We start from the raw sequence: 16,286 nt of genomic DNA, 5'->3' as shown, positions 1-16,286 counted from the left end.
AATCAAGATTTAACTAAAAAATATATGTATATAGCTTTAAAAGGTGATGTTGTCATCATATTTATACACTTCCACTTTCTGTCTACCTGTTTTAATATTACTAATTCTACTGTCTATTTTTGTCTTTGCTTTTGCTATTAGTTTTCTTCCCCACTGCAATCAATAAAGCTTCATCTTGTTCTCTTTCTTATTTTCTAATCCATTTTTGCACATCCTCATCCTTTCTCTTTCCTTGGCAGCATTTCATATCTGCCACTGGGATCAAAGGTTAATAACTTTTCACGCTTACTCCTCATATCGCCCGTCCTCAGATAACAACAGACATGATTGGAGGTTTTTGACATGACAGAAATTGTAAACCTGCACAGTCTAAAGCCTGCGGACAGCTTTCGTGTTATTCTTTTTCTGCACTACATGTGACTCCTTCGTCCTTGGTGCCGATGCTCTCGCTTTAAATGATGTGCCACAGTTTCTTGTATGGTGTGAACACAGTGGTCAGAACAGTTTGATAAATATATATGGTGTGTTGAATATGGGCTGCCATCGTGCCACGCAGCAAATCATAGGTTAAATGGCAATCTTGGCCAATAGAAGTGCAGCTGATTGCTTCATAGGGCTTTGAAAATGGCTGGGAAGATGACCCCAACACTGTGCTATGGAACAGACCATGCTCTCAATTACTGAGATCAGTGTAAGCTGATGGTGTGGAGGACAATGAGGGTACAGAAAAGCAAAAAGAAAGGAGCAGCTGTGAAATTATAGATGACAGAAAGGGAAGGGGGAATAATAAGATTAAAAGAAGGGGCAAAGATATGGTATCTTAATTTATTCTGCTTTTTCTAGCTCTGATAATTCTTAAAGGTGCTAATGGTGTAGGCCACCTTGAGTCGTGATCTCTTTTGTGGTGATGTAATATATGGCCCATTATTTTTCATTAAGAATGTGTTGGTTTTCAGGGCCTGCTTTCCTTTTTCTGTAGCTGCAGTAATATCTTTTGGTTAACTGCTTAAATGGGCCTCTGTACTTAAATGTTATGATTAATCAAATAAAAAGGTCGAACTGAGAGACCATAGCAAAGTTTGGGGTCAGAGATTAATATGGAAGAAGCAAAGTGGGCACAAGAAAACAAAAGAAGGACAACACGTGAGAAGAATAAAAGCAGAACCGAGGGCCGAGGGATAAGAGAAGATAGATCAAAAGATGGTTTGGAAAGGAGAGGTTGAGGTTGAGACAGGGAAAAATAAAAATAAATGTAATTGAGGCAAGAAGATGGGGATGGGTTGGAAGCGAGGGCATTGTGAGGAAAGAATGTGAGAGTAAGGTGAGAGAGGAGAGGAGATTGGAGATGGCAAGAGTTAAAACAAGAGCTGAGATAGAAAGGAAAGCTAGTAGAGGGACAAAAAAGCATACAGAGAAGAAAGAAATTGTCAAATGGTTTTGACAATTGCTGATGAAGATCCCAGTTGGATCAAAACATTGCTCAATAAAAATTGATGGGAGCTATAAGTACAGTGTGCAGATGACTTGTCTTTAGTTTGCTGTTTTATCCATTACCTGTACATGTTTTTTTGCCGCATACTATGCTCAAAACAATCCTTACTCAAAGCCCACTAACTCGCTGGTTTGTTCTTGAACTTTGGCCATATCACACGGAAGATAAAATTTGCTCAAAAGTTTGAAAATGTACAGCTCCATGACAACTGAGCATCGGTTGATGAAATTTGTGTGATCTGCTTGAAAGCTTCAGAAAAAGCGTTGTTTTTCTTTGACACATTTTTTGGTTGTGACTTTTTCTCACCTTGATCACAGCATCTGTTTTGCTTTTTTGTTTGCTTTATTTGAAATCAAAAGAAGCTTGTTTCAAGGGAGAAAACAAATGGCGCTTTTCCATTACCAATACCAGCTCAACTCGCCTCGCCTCACCTCTACTTGACTCGCCAGCGACCCGCGGAGCTGTCTCTTGATTTAAGTTAAAACGTCTGAACATTCCTCAGAATGTAAAGACAGATAAGCGGTATGGAAACCTTCCAGCTGTGTTTTCCTCTGCCATTGTTGCTGCGGGGGTCTGTGTGACGCAGTGTCACACGCTCCTCCCACGGATTGGCACAGGCTTCCCCCGCCGCCACTTTCAGAGCTCCGAAAACTTTCAAGCACATTTTTGTTCCACCATCACTGCTCATAAAACTGCCAATATTCTAAATCTACACAGCTGATTTCTCACCTCAAAACTTCTCAGAAGTGGATTTAGTGATGAAATCACTTACATAAACTGTAAAATATAAAACTTCCTGTTGCTGGCCTCTGTCTGGTGCAGCAATGATGATGCAGTGAATAGTGAATATTCTCTCTGACCAATCAGCAGTCTGTCTGTTTTCATGTCACATTTTAGTATCGCCTCAGCTCACCTGGACCCTCAATGGAGGTGATACGAAAAAAAGTACCTGGAAGCAGGTACAGGTACAACTTTTCCACAATGGGAAACCAAACAAAGGCGAGTCGAGTCGAGCTGGTACCGTGCAGTGGAAAAGGGGCTAAAGGTTACGATATGGTAACCCTAGTTCTAAGCACAAGTGGAGCTCTCTACTGGACTCTATGGGTACTACCTCCTCCAATCACACGCACGCACTTACCCACTGATGTTTTTTTTTATGGATGTAGCTGACCAATAAGACGTCGCCACTGATACGTGTGGGGCGTGTAAATATCAGTGTCCCTAATTTCAGTGGGCAAGTGTGTGCATGTGATTGGAGGAGGTAGTACCTGCAGTCAGCAGAGGATCCTGTGTGGGATGGAACTTACAGTGTCATTGAAAGCAGCTGTGAAAACCAACATTAGTACTTCTCTGTTTATTCTCTTTTCAAAATAATTGTAACTCAATTATTTGCTCAACCCCATAGCCTATTATTTATTTTCCATTTAACTCTTTTAACCCTGACTGTACACTGCACTGTAACTTTTACTGTCCAGTTTTACCCTGTTTTAATGTGTATTTTTTTCTATGTTGCTTTTAAACTTTTTTATATTTTCCTGTTACTTTTATGTTTTATGTAAAGCACTTTGAATTACCTTGTAGTTGAAATGTGCTATACAAATAAACTTGCCTTGGACAAATTTTCTGTTAAATTGCTGGTTTACTTTCAACCTGGACCCCACTTCCCCATGTTTTTGTGTCTAAGTGAGTAATATTATAAATATACATACATTATATACATTATACATACTAGTTCTATGGCAAACCAGGAGCGCTTGTAGAAGCAGCAGCCGGTAGCTCCTTCAAACTTTGCTAGACTTTTGTTTTTTTATTTGTTTTTTCTGGCTTTATTGCCACAATATGCGTTACCTCTGACATAAATACAGTCATTAGAAGACGAAGACAGGATTTTTGGATTAAAGAGCAGCAGACCACGATCCACCCCGCTCAAACAACTGCCAAAAGAGATGTTATTGTCCGTTGCCCGCCAACTAGGAAGCAAGTGATACACTGTTACTTTGAGTTTGTTACTTTTGTGTTGCCAAAATGCTGGATGGTTGTTGTGCTTTCGGATGAACCAATCGAGGAGGTAAGGTGTATGGTGAGGGATTCTCCACATGGTAAACGTAAACATGACTGTAGTCGGGTTTTGGCAGGGAACTGGCGGTTTTTAACGGCAGAAATATGGCAGCAGGTGATGTATATGGACTGTGCCCAACACTTGCAGTTTGTGTCTATATCTTTCTTTTTCATGAGTTGCGAGGTGATCAAAATATTCGTTGGAAGGAAAATTTAACTGCTTTTGTTGTGTCTCTACGGGGTCCGGGGTGAGCCGCCATTCATGTCTGTTGTTCTGCCCTCCAGGTGACTGCGCATGTCACGTGACTGAAAACTACGAATATATGTATATAAATAATGGTATTGTTTTATTTTATTTTATGTTACCATCTTTTAATATAGGCCCACACTTAATTATATGTTGTAGTTCCTTCGTGTTGTGCACGATAAGTAAGATCATTTTTGGTTTAACCAGAAACAGCCAATTTATCGCTCTCATCAAAGCCAACAGACTCCATTGACAAATACATTGACTGGATCTGAGCATGTCCATCCATCGTCAACCGCTTATCCTGCATACAGGGTGCGCGGGGGGCTGGAGCCAATCCCAGCCGACATGGGGCGAAAGGCGGGGTACACCCTGGACAGGTCGCCAGTCCATCGCAGGGCCATACATAGACTAAGGACAATTTAGGGTCACCAATCAACCTAGTCCGCATGTCTTTGGATGGTGGGAAACCAGAGCACCCAGAGGAACCCAAGCAGACACGGGGAGAAGATGCAAACTCCACACAGAAGGGCCGGGGCAACCGGGGTTCGAACCCACGACCTTCTTGCTGTGAGGTGACAGTGCTAACCACTGCACCACTGTGCCGCCCCATCTCAGCATGTAGAGCATTTAAAAAAAAGATGAAACTGTTTCTGGTTCTATGATGATGGTACGCTGTAACATTTTGAACTTTAGCATCCTGCTGTGCATTTTTGTCTGCGCAGTTTCAATCTCAGCACCATAATGTTCCCATGTACAGTGAAAATGGCAGAGCACTTAAAACTGTCCATACAGGAAGAGCTGTGGGATAAACTTCACCAGATTGAGTTTCTGTGAGTCTAATCTCGTTCTATCAAACTTTCCATGATGTGAAAACATTCAGCTTCTCAGCTCCTGCAGGAAGTGAACCACTTCACATCTCATTTCACCTTAAGAAAAAATAAACCTCACAATTCTTCTCGCTGCAGTTTTCATAGCTTCTTTTTCTTCCTGTCCCACATTCATTTTCCTTCTTATAGCTTCATATTTATTCCTGTTATCTGTGCTCTGTATTGGTTAGGACATAAATCAAGGTGCACTATCAAATTCCCCCACGGTGCCATTTTAGTTTCACAAAGGCATTCATCTGATGCAAGGACACATCCTGTTGACAAGTCATTATCACGCAGATGGATATGATGGTTATGATTTCGATAAAAAACTGACAGCTCTGGTTGGGATGTGTGTGTGTTTGTCCGTGTTGGGAGTTAATATGATATCCCGAAATAGGGTTTGAATCCTCGATTGCTACCTGCCAAGGGGTTGGGAGAGATTAGAGTAAGATTAGATTTTAGCCATGCTCCAGTGAGCTCGCTCCCCTTTTCTGACATAATTGGATAGTTTGTGCCATATTTCACTCTCAATTGGATGCATAAACATGGTAGAAGAGGAACCAAAAAAACACATTGCCGTAGACACCGACTATCACATGATGAGGAGCTTTGGAGCATTGCTCAGAAGAGACTTTATTCCACTTTTTTATTATTTGAAATGATGATTTTGAAAGGAAAGCAGCATTGATTGATGAATCACAGTTCATCTTGATGCACACACTACTGAAAAACTGTTATTAGATTTCTGTCATCAAAGTCCTCCTCTATCCGACCCTTAATTTCATGCACGTCTCTGCAGCATTGTTTCTCTGTCACATAAAGCTGTTTTTCTTTCTTTGTATTGTCTCTCTATCCCCGATCTCTTGTCTTGTACTCTTTCTTCTCTAATAAAAATGAGCTTTAGTTTTTCGTCCTCTTATACAGTCCTTTCAAGCTCTTTCATTCTTCCTCATTCCCTCATGTATTTTAATCTTCACACTTTGTACTTCAATACGTCATCTCTTTTTTACCTCTTTCTAGATTTTCTTATTTTTACTTTGTAGTGGTCTTTCTATCACTTCCCCCCTCTGCTTTTCTTTCAGTTCAGATCAAAGAATGAAAGTGAGCCATGTAGAGAGAAAGATCAGTCACAAAACAATCACTGCAACGATTTTCGAAAGTAAATTTAGGTCTAGTTTCTGCTTGAAATTTGGAGAAGGTTATAGCTGGGGCATTGCTGGTTTTTAGGACAAATCTTTACATCTGCTGGTGTTTGGGTAGGTTGTAGGCAGGGCCAAAAGACAGACGTGTTGGTGGTACCAACTCTAATATTTAGCTATACATAGCTGTAGTATAGCAGAGGGATTAAAGTTGGGGACCAAGAGGCAATCTTCAGATTTGGTGTTGGCTATCTACTGCATTCACACTTTGTAATGCAGATGCTATGAGCTCCTTGGCTGAGCCTCATTAATCCATGCTGTGTAAGACATCCCGAGTCTCCCGAGATCTCCTTTTCCAAATAGGAGTTGACTCGCTCAAGAATTTCTACAATATTTTTTTTTCGTGGTGTTGGTCTGTTGTTTTACCCTCCAGGTCACCGCGCATGTCACGTGACTGAAAACTATGAATTGGCAATTGCAACACACAAGAAACAAACACACACAATAGCAGCTTGCAAGAATTCATTCTTTCTGATTGATTAGATTTATACGAGGTTGAAGCTGGGTGGATCTGTGCTGGGAATTACATAAGGTTAGAAAACGTCTCATAATGGAGATGTCAGTCAAGTCTGTACACGCCTACTCAATCCTGAGAAGAGCTCTAATCAGTGAAAACACATGTGTGCATTTTTAAGAGTCTGAATGCTAATTTAAATTACTTCAAGGGGGTCAACATTTATATCATAAAAAGTATGATGACAAATATGGATTTCATTTTTCACTTTCACAGTTTATCTTTTCTCAACATTTTTCTTCTACCCTTTACTCTGACACAGTGCTGTAACTCTCTCTCCATTATAAACCTCTCTCTCTCTCTCTCTCTTTCTCTGCTCTGATTGACTGTCATCGCATCTGACAGCACAGGTGGGAGAAAGATGATAAACAAGACATTTACACCAAGGAGACATCCTTGGGTGTCCAAACACACACAAACACACACACACACACACACACACACAGGACATGTACACAGCGGAGGAGAACGAGGCAGGATGCAACCACACACAGTCAGAGTTGAATGTGACTGATGCCTGTCCGGGAGCTGATAACTTGTGACACCTGTCCGCCTTAATGTGACAGCCCACCCAGAATCTTTTGATCATCTAACTCTCAGGCTTAGAAGGTGTCAGTAATTTGTTTCCTTGTGGCGAATGGAGACTGTGGTCTGCATTGATTTTTTGGTCACTTTGGGGAAGAAGAACTGAACATTTAGCGGACAGACACACAGCCCTGATAAGATAACATGCTACCAAGCGGTTGCCTTTTTACACATCTAGCAGATGCAGAGCAACATTATCATCCCACCTGATTAAGTCCAACATTCATTCTGCTTTAATGAGGTCGGTCTCCACCAAAATAATTCTGTCTATTTAGCGGCTATTTTCCACTTTCTTCACCAGCTAGTCTCTAACTAGGCAGTTAATTTACAGTGGGTTTATCAGAGCTTGACTGCTGAAAACAGCTGCCTGCTGATAGAGTTGAGAGTGGACAATGCGGTGACAACAATGTGCTATAGGAGGCTAAAAAGCTCTGTAGAGCTGCATATTTGGTATTAATCCTCTGAGCATTCATCACTCATGAGTAAGCACTTTTACTCAGCTTGTTATAAAAACATTAAATAATGCAGCTATAAGAATCAAAATTAGGGTCAAGTGTAACTGATGGATGAAGCGTACGCTCTCTGACAACACGCATCATTATTTTGGTTGATCTGTAATTGATGAAAGAGGATATGAGAAATAATTTGGTGAAATGACAATAAACAAGACTGTCCTGCCAAGAAAAATGACAGTATCAGTTGTATCTGAAAATGCCCATTAACAATTATGTTTGTGTTGAAGTGACAAAGCTCCAGTAGTCACCAGATTTATGACACTAGTTTGCTTCCCATTTTCTACTGACAAAAGCCAACATTGCTATCTTTTAACCTTTAACAATTTCTTTCCTCAAACATAAAAAGGTACAATACGTAAAAATTAAGAATTCTCACCACCTGTCAAATTCATACTCCAAAAAAATCAGGTCATAACTGTTGCTAGCTGCTGTGAGCTAGTTAGCTCAGTTAAGGCAACAGGACCAGGCTCAGCAGCCTCCCAATGATCACAGCTGGATCATTCAGTAGCGAGGTGCTTTACTGTGGCCCCGACCAGGACCGTGACTCCAGGGATGATGAAGACACAGCGGCAAAAAACGGGAGAGGAGCGACAGAGAGGTCGGACATCAGAGGGGTAGCAACAGCATGTAGAGACAGAATATTTTCACATCTAACTCTGTGAATTAATGGTATATTTCAACTAAACCAGAGCTAGTGATTATTGGAACAAAAAGACTAACCAAGACAGTTTTGGTGTGTTTTATTTAGTTTCTAACGAGGGTGTAAGCTGTAGAGAAGTTGTATGGTTGTATTTTTCTGTTTGATAAGAAAAGTAGGTGTAAGAACAATTGCTTTGTTGATGTTTTGTGAGTTTACTTTTATTATTTACGTTTTGTTGATAATGTTATTTTTTTAATGTTTTGACCTAACATTCTGGCCATATCTCATTCCATCTTTAACCAAGTAGTTATTAATGTAACTCTGATGACAAAGGTCCCCTTTCCTTAGCAAAGTACCATTTTCTTGCCCTAAGCTTAACCAAGTTGTTTTCATCTAACCAAACTCTACCATCACTGTGTCAGGTCAAAAAACATAACTTATGCGTCATGGATGGCAATGACAGATTATTTATTTTGTAGTTTGCTTTGGGGGACAAGAACAAACACCCTTAGAAATGTGTCAAACCACCCCTTCACCATGATCCACTTCTCATCTGTCTGTATGTATGATCAGTATGTTCCAAATACTCACTGTTTCACCAAAATATTTTTCCCTCACTTCTTCGGGTGTCTGTCTCACAAGTATATTATTACCACGTCTTTTTTGCCAAATCTTTCGTCCCATCCACTAAGATTACTTAACACAACACTGATCCTACAGACTAATGTTACTTGACATGAGTACTAATTGCCCGTGGAAAAGTTGTCTTTTCACCTCTTCATATATTTCTACATCTAAATCCTGCCTCTTTACCCATTTTTTATTATTTTTTCAAGATCAAGGTGGAAAGATCTTAAATGCACCCAAGTAAGGTGTGGATTGGAAGTTTTGTGACATTGGAACTGAAACACATGAAATTACAATTTGCATGATTAGCAAACTGCATATAAGGCAATGTTGAAATGAACTCACAGTTCCTAAATCCATTAGTGCTAATTTTTTGGACGCAGTAGAGATATTTCTTTTGGCAAAAAAAGGGCTAATGAATGAATATGGTGAATCAAACTGGGGTTTAAAGCCATTAGTAAAGCACTGATTATTCTTCAATTCGCAATGCATCACAAATTCAAATATTGACAGAAAAATCCAAATGTGGTGTTTATGTGATTGGAACTGATTATTAGTATAAACTGTGCATGTGTATCATTTGCCATATGTGTGATTTATTATTTTTTGGACTAGAAATTTCTGTTAACAGATGTTAACAGACTAACTGAATATGTATTTAATTGGCAGAATCATATCACACAAGACTGGACTTGCTGGGAACCAACAAAAGTGAGGAAAAACATATACAGAGGAAAATCGGCTGTTGTATGGCTGATTTTTGTCTTCTTCTGGTCAGCCAAGTTTGCCTCTGCAGCGTAGATGCAGGATAACCTTTTCATGGCTGTCAACAATTGTCTGTGTTTTTGCCAGTTTACGTACATGTGTCTCACATATGCAGTAATTTACTCTACATATCGATGTCTTTGTTGTGTGCTATGATAGAAACAGACTCACCTTAGCTCTTTGAATGGCTCAGCCCTGACATGTGGCGTCTCCACCGATTTGCTGAACACGGCTCCTTCTGCCCCTGAAATCACAGAACATAAAACCAGACATGAGGTCAGCATCAATTGCAACCACAAAGCCCTCCTGTTCGATCAATGGACATAATCTCTGAGACTCAGCGGATCTATATGGCTCCAGTCAGTGCACACGGTGGCCTCAGCTCACCTCGCCTCACTGATAACACAGACTCATATGATGGGGGAAAATACTAAGTTTACTATGAATACTATTTTTAAACTAAAAATGTCATGTCATTTTTCATCATGAATGGAAAAGAAGAACACATTTAAAGCTGCTGTACAGAGCATCAAGAGTTCAGAAAAACATACTCTGTTTACTGCCAGCCGGTCTTTTGCTGTTTGGAAGACTCGATTTCAATCTTGTATTTTTATTCATGATCTCCTGTAGGCTGTGAGGTGATTCTCAATAAGAGTTCACAACAAGAAGCAACAGGACAACGTTCTGTGATAGAATACTGTATATGTATTTTTAAAATAACATTTTGTCGAGTATGGTATTTTAAAAATACATATTTATTACCATTACAATCAACCAACTGTATGAGTCTAATATACAACACTGGATTCCTTTCACCAAAGAAAAATTCTAACTTAATATGCTAAACTGTTTATTTATTTGTATGTACAACATATGACATAGTTGGACAGATAGGCATGCAAATCTGTTGCATGCACAGAGTAGACATACAAGCACCAGTAGTAGAATTACAATACAAAATATCTATGCTACAAAGTACTAATACAGAAGAACAGAACTGCAATATACAACAAAGTACTACAGGCTTGTACTAACAAGGACTAACATGGCAAGACACACTGCCAGCGTCCTAATGTATATCAATAAATCCCGATATACCACTGTCCTGTCAACGCTCTAGACAAACAGCAATTTTATCAAAATTGCTTCTCTGGTGAGCACATCTCAGCTACTCTACCATGACTTCTTCCTCTGTCTGGACAGCTCAGTCAGTGGCATGAATGAAATGACCCGGTGCACTGTGACATGATTTGCAAATTGTAGAAGTGTATAGACTGTGGTCAGGTATGTTAAATGTTATATGCTTATCATTATCTTATTAACATCCAATAGGTATTACCACACATGCTAGACTTAGCACATAGTAAAGTTGTGAAGGATAAAAACAGACGCTCTCCAAACAATCTAATTTCTTGGTAATAAGTATTGCAGGGCCACCAGTGTGGCTACAGACTTTAGGTCTTTTTAGATTTCTTAAAAGCAAACGTCCAAACAATAAGTATATAGAAGAAATGTTCTGAAATACCTTGACATCCTCAGTTCCACATTCCATTGCTTGTTTCTGATTAAGCACAAGCTTAAAACATAAAAAACAACAAAGTAATACTCGACTGGCACTCACCCTGAGGCACTGATTGACTGTAGTGCCAATTAAGCAGCTCAGCTCGAGTAAATTGAAGCATTCATGTACATCAGCTCAACAAAGCATCAGGTGCAGATCAATGGCCATGACTAAATGTGTTTGAAAGCATTTTGAGGCATAGCTGGGACTCTAAACACCTCTCACTTCATGACACACAGTGAAGTATTCAGTTACAGTTACATGGAAAGCAAAAGGTTCCAATCTTTTAACCCCAGTCGTGAGTGACCCCCTGTCAAACCTTTGTGGAGTTTGATTGTTTAGCCTTGTGTGTTGTTTGGAAAAAATTCATGAACAAAAAATCTTTATTTGATGACTGAAAAGTACAGTACTACTACGGGTTTTACAGGGACATTCAGTTGTATTATCTCTTGCTTGCTGGTAAACGTCTTTCACAGAGTTCAAATTGCCTGCCAGCCTGAGAATAACAGTGTTCAGAAGTCACCTGTCAACCTATCACTGTAGACGTGGTGAGTAAGTTCATTCAAAAACAGGATGTCATTCAAAGCAACGGGGGTTAGGAGTTGCTCCAGTGCCTTACTAATACTTGCTTTCAACAGCTTTGTGAAAAGCTGCTGAACCTCTAGTGTAGCTAGAAACTTTTAGCACTATTCAGGGGGACTCCTAACGGTAAGATAAGTCTTTGTGAATACAGCTTATTTATAATCATTCATAAATAACATATATATTGTTATGTTATTCACATTATATGTGGAACTAAAATTGGCAACTCTCTTTTATTGAATATTTAAGTTGAAGCAACCTGGGCAGATTCGTTTGTGTATAATATTTCTATTAAACAGCCGTTTAATGGTCGAGTTTCCCTGATGTCTGGAGATATTTACAACACTCTTGTTCCTCCAGGGAGCTCTACATAAAATAGCTCAACCTGTCAAAAAGCCAGGGAAATTAAATATCTTTATGCAAAGTGGAGCTTCGGCTTGCAGATGTGGGATAGATAACTCTCCTCTTAATGACTGATACACGTGGAGCCACTTCTGTTGTCCTTTTTATTTTTATTTGACCCAAATGTATGTAACTCTTGTTGAAATGTTGCTTATAAGTGACAAGATGAAATTTAGTACTACAATTTTTATATATTTTCTGGTAAATACTTAAACATATACCTCAGCAATTACTAAGTAAAACGTACAATACAAGCTATGGTGTTCAATATCTGGTAAATGAATAGTTGAGTAATTTCACCAGTTGAGATACTGAAACCAATAGTTGCAGGAACTGTAGGAAATAAGCGGCAACAAGTATTATGCTTTTCTAAAGATTGATTTCTCAGGTTTTCTGAGAAGCAAAACAAAACGGTTCCTGAAAGAAGAAAAAAAATCTCTATTTTCAGTTGCTCATGAAAGCTCCGGTGACATTTAAATACCTACTGTTCAGTCAGTTAGAGCCAGAGTACAGAGAGGAGGATGTAAAGTGAAGTGGAAGCCTCGGTGCATGTCACTGCCTCTTTCCTGCAGTAAAGTGAGTGAAGATAAAACAGAAGCCTCACATTAGAAATCCCAGCTCTCAGCCGGAATAAAAAGAACAAAAAGCTCTTTTCTTTGCTTCTGGCTGTCACTCTGCCTTAACTTGCTAGTTTAAAGGATAAAATGTGTCATTTTATTTTATTCATACCACCTTTTTTATCACCCATATAGAAAGTTCAAACGAAGTGATGTTTTCACCACAGTCAGCGGTCTGTAGAAAATATATATTTTTCTTGTAATGTATATATATACTTTTCATTTTCAAATGGATGGGTCAAGGGTTCTTGAATTATTTTAAATTTGTATTCAAAACTTAAACGTTCTTTTTAAGTTTTTTTATTGATAAATTTAACATCAGTCTAATGGATAATTAAGAATTAGAAATGGTTATTTTAAAGCCATCAGATATATATAATTCTGCTTTATTTCAGAGCAATATGTTTTTACGTGTAGTTAAAAACGTGTTGTATCTGCCCATATGCTAGCTGTAGCAACAATAGTTACATAGCTTGTCCAGGTTTATGATTTACATTCAAACTATACATGTTTGTCAAAGTTCTGTAAAAAAATAATAATAAAAAAAAAAGGTGAGAAAATAAATTATGCCATTAAAGTTTAATTTGTCTGTTTATGCAGCCATGTGTCCATGTATATCAGTGTATGAACGTGTGTGTGTGTTTGTGAGGTAGTACTAAGACCAGAGGCAGATATTATCATTTGTGTCTCAATGGTGATGAAATACAGAGACACACAAGGCACAGAAGAAACTCCCTCCAGGAATAATTTCAGTGGTGATGGTCGTGGGCTATACATGAGCAGCAATAACTGAAAGCCAAAATCCTGCATTTATCTTGATGCATTTCAGTGCATAATGCACCATTATTTTGCTCTCATCTACTACTCCTACTATTAATAATACACAGGCATGCAAACTCGCAATATTTGCCATTTTGAGACCAGAATTGTTCACCTATGTGATTTATGTAGATCCGATGAGAAAATATTATGGGGGGGGGTCGTCGGTCGTGTCCACTCTAGCATGAGCTTTGCAAATTTACAGCTGCATTTGCCTAACCAATTGTCACTCCTAATGGCGACGTCTGACAGCCAATCAGAGGCAGAGTAGAGCGGGTCTTTTTTCTAGTCCACTACACTGTGTCGGCTTCGGTGTTGTTTACACTGGGGACGCTGGGGTCATGTCCCCACAACCTTTTGAAATGGATGATTTTGTCCACACCACTTTTTGAAAGCATTTGTTAAAAATGTTCTTAATAGCTTGCAACCAGAAATGTTAAATAACAAATGAAAATGCTTTGAGAAAAGTCAATGTACTCTTATTTATTTATTTAACAAAAAAATTATAAAATGACCCCAAAACGGGCAGCACTAGTTAGTATCTTTAACAATTTCTTTACACAGTTTCTTTTTGGCCAGGTTTTCCGTTCTTATATTTTTTGATTTTCAGTTGTCACCTTGAATTTTGTGTTTCCCTTTTAAATAAATAAAAACATTTCCACCATAAATTATTGCAGGAAAAGAAAATTGGTGCAGAAAATTTCACCAGAAATCAGGAAATTAAATGTTTAATGCTCAAAATTTTCTGGGGGAGGCACACCCCAACTCATATTTTTCACCATAAAGTGTTTTCTATAAAGTAGTGTTAAAATATCTTGTCTTGTTCTCATGACACTAATATCGTGTATCATCTCCTCTCGTGAGCTTAGTGTATTGTCACACCCCTAATCTGAGCCTTTATGTCCCCACCCACTTCAACACAAAGTTACGCCCTTGTGTGTCGGTATCTTTCTCTTGTTGCAGTACATAATTGCAAGTTATCTATACAAACATGTAAGCTTAGACGCCTCTGACACTATCCTTGTGTGCTTATCTTCTCACCTTTATTACCTCTGACCAATTTGCATGCCTGAATACAAGACGTTGGATGGCTACAAGCTGACTGACCTACATTCATATGTGTTTGTCAAAGGGGTTGTTATGAATATTAATATCATGTTCTTCTCTGACACATGAGCTGGATTAGCATGTGCAGTCACACAGCTCATTATAGCCCACTAACTAAATTACTTTATGCATATTGTACAAGTGCACAGACATGATTTCCACAGGTAGCCCTATTAGAAAAAGTCCTCCTAACAACTGGTGCAATCGATGTAAATGATGACTGTTCAGCATGATCACAACCACATGGGACCTGTAACATTTTAGTCAAAGTCAAGAGCTGGACATAAATACTGCAGGCAGAAGCTTGACGAATCTGTGATGCTGTTCGGATGTCTAACCGTGAAATTATGACCACTGACTGGTCTAACTGCATGAAACCCACTCTCATCCTGTCAAAGATAAAACCGATTTGTGATGTTCCGTGTGTTCCGTAGCGATTTTGTGATGAAGTGTTGTAATTTACTACCATGGTGTACTCACTTTCCCTCAATCAACCTCAGCCACCTCGACTCTGCAACTGCTGATTGCCCACATTTTCCAGAATGACTTTGACACCTCTGAGAGGACAATGTTGTTGTTGAAGACACAAACATAGGCAGGTTTGCTGTGCCCAGTTATTAAAATAACAATAAAATATAACATTATTGTTAAGGGTTGGTACATGTGTACATGTACCTTTTGTTTGACACCAAATGTAATCCCTAAATGTGAAGCCACAGAAATGAAAACACAGCAACAAAATGATGTAATATTAACAATATACATGTTTGATTTTGTGTTCTGTGAATTTTTTCTCTGGAGATAAAGTCTTCTCTTTCCAAATGAGAGTTCTTTGTACATATTTTGACTGGAAATTAGTCCTCCTGCCTGTGTAGATCAGCAGACAGATATGGCATATTTATTATGTACTGAGCTACTCATATAAACTAGAGCCTGTAGCTACACGAGCGGTCTTGTTTGACTGTAAATTACAGAAAATCGTTGTGTGAAAATTGGAGATACAACTATTAACATGCTAGGATTTAGGATGTGAAGATGTGCATGTTACCTGAATAAGCACACATTTAGATTTGTAAGTTTTGAGATGTTGGCTACACTAGATGAAATATGAGGGGATCATCGAAGTCATTAGAATTTCAAGAATGTCTCTACAAGAGTTGTGTTGGACCGACGTGAATGACCACAAGGTTAAGGACATCACCATCTCAAGAGTCAAACTCATATAGAACTTCGTTTTGAATTGAAAAATGGAACATGGATTTCTCTAGTGGGAACTGGAACATATTTTTTTAACACAGCAACACAAAACTGTTCACTTGGCGTCACATTCACAGTTTTGCAGTTCAAAGCTGCAAACTCCTGGAGGTAAGTACATAACATCCTGAAGACAAAGAGACCTGCCTCCCAGAACGGTGCAGGACCAGGAAGTTTAACAGTCACCCATTAAAGTTTTTTTTCTCTCTCTCCTCTATTATCTCATTCCATCATTTGATCACTCATTTTCTGTGCAGCAGAGTATAATATTCTTCCTTTTTAAGTATTTCAGTCAGACCGGAGGTGTAGCCAGCAGCCCTCTCTTATAAATAGCCAGCACTCCCTGCTGAGAAGCTTTGCCCTTTTTCCTCTGAATGGTATAAGGAAATCAGAAGCTTTTATAAAGGGGGCCAATTCTCCACCTTAACAG

At 38.9% G+C, this 16,286-nt stretch overlaps 1 protein-coding gene across 3 annotated transcripts in view; it reads right to left on the bottom strand.

Moving 5' to 3' along the window:
- sgcd (sarcoglycan, delta (dystrophin-associated glycoprotein)) overlaps positions 1–16,286 on the bottom strand; it is a 331,965-nt gene that overhangs the window by 16,852 nt on the left and 298,827 nt on the right. For all 3 annotated transcript variants that reach the window (XM_038707837.1, XM_038707838.1, XM_038707835.1), the window contains one exon: positions 9,686–9,758. In XM_038707837.1, coding sequence (XP_038563765.1) covers positions 9,686–9,758 — 73 coding nt within the window. The remainder of the gene's footprint in view (positions 1–9,685; positions 9,759–16,286) is intronic.

The sequence above is a fragment of the Micropterus salmoides genome, unplaced genomic scaffold (assembly GCF_014851395.1).
Source record: "Micropterus salmoides isolate LMB-PRFRI ecotype aquatic unplaced genomic scaffold, ASM1485139v1 Ms_hic_scaffold_9, whole genome shotgun sequence".
Classification (NCBI taxonomy): Eukaryota; Metazoa; Chordata; class Actinopteri; order Centrarchiformes; family Centrarchidae; genus Micropterus; species Micropterus salmoides.
This window is presented reverse-complemented; position numbering and strand designations above follow the sequence as displayed.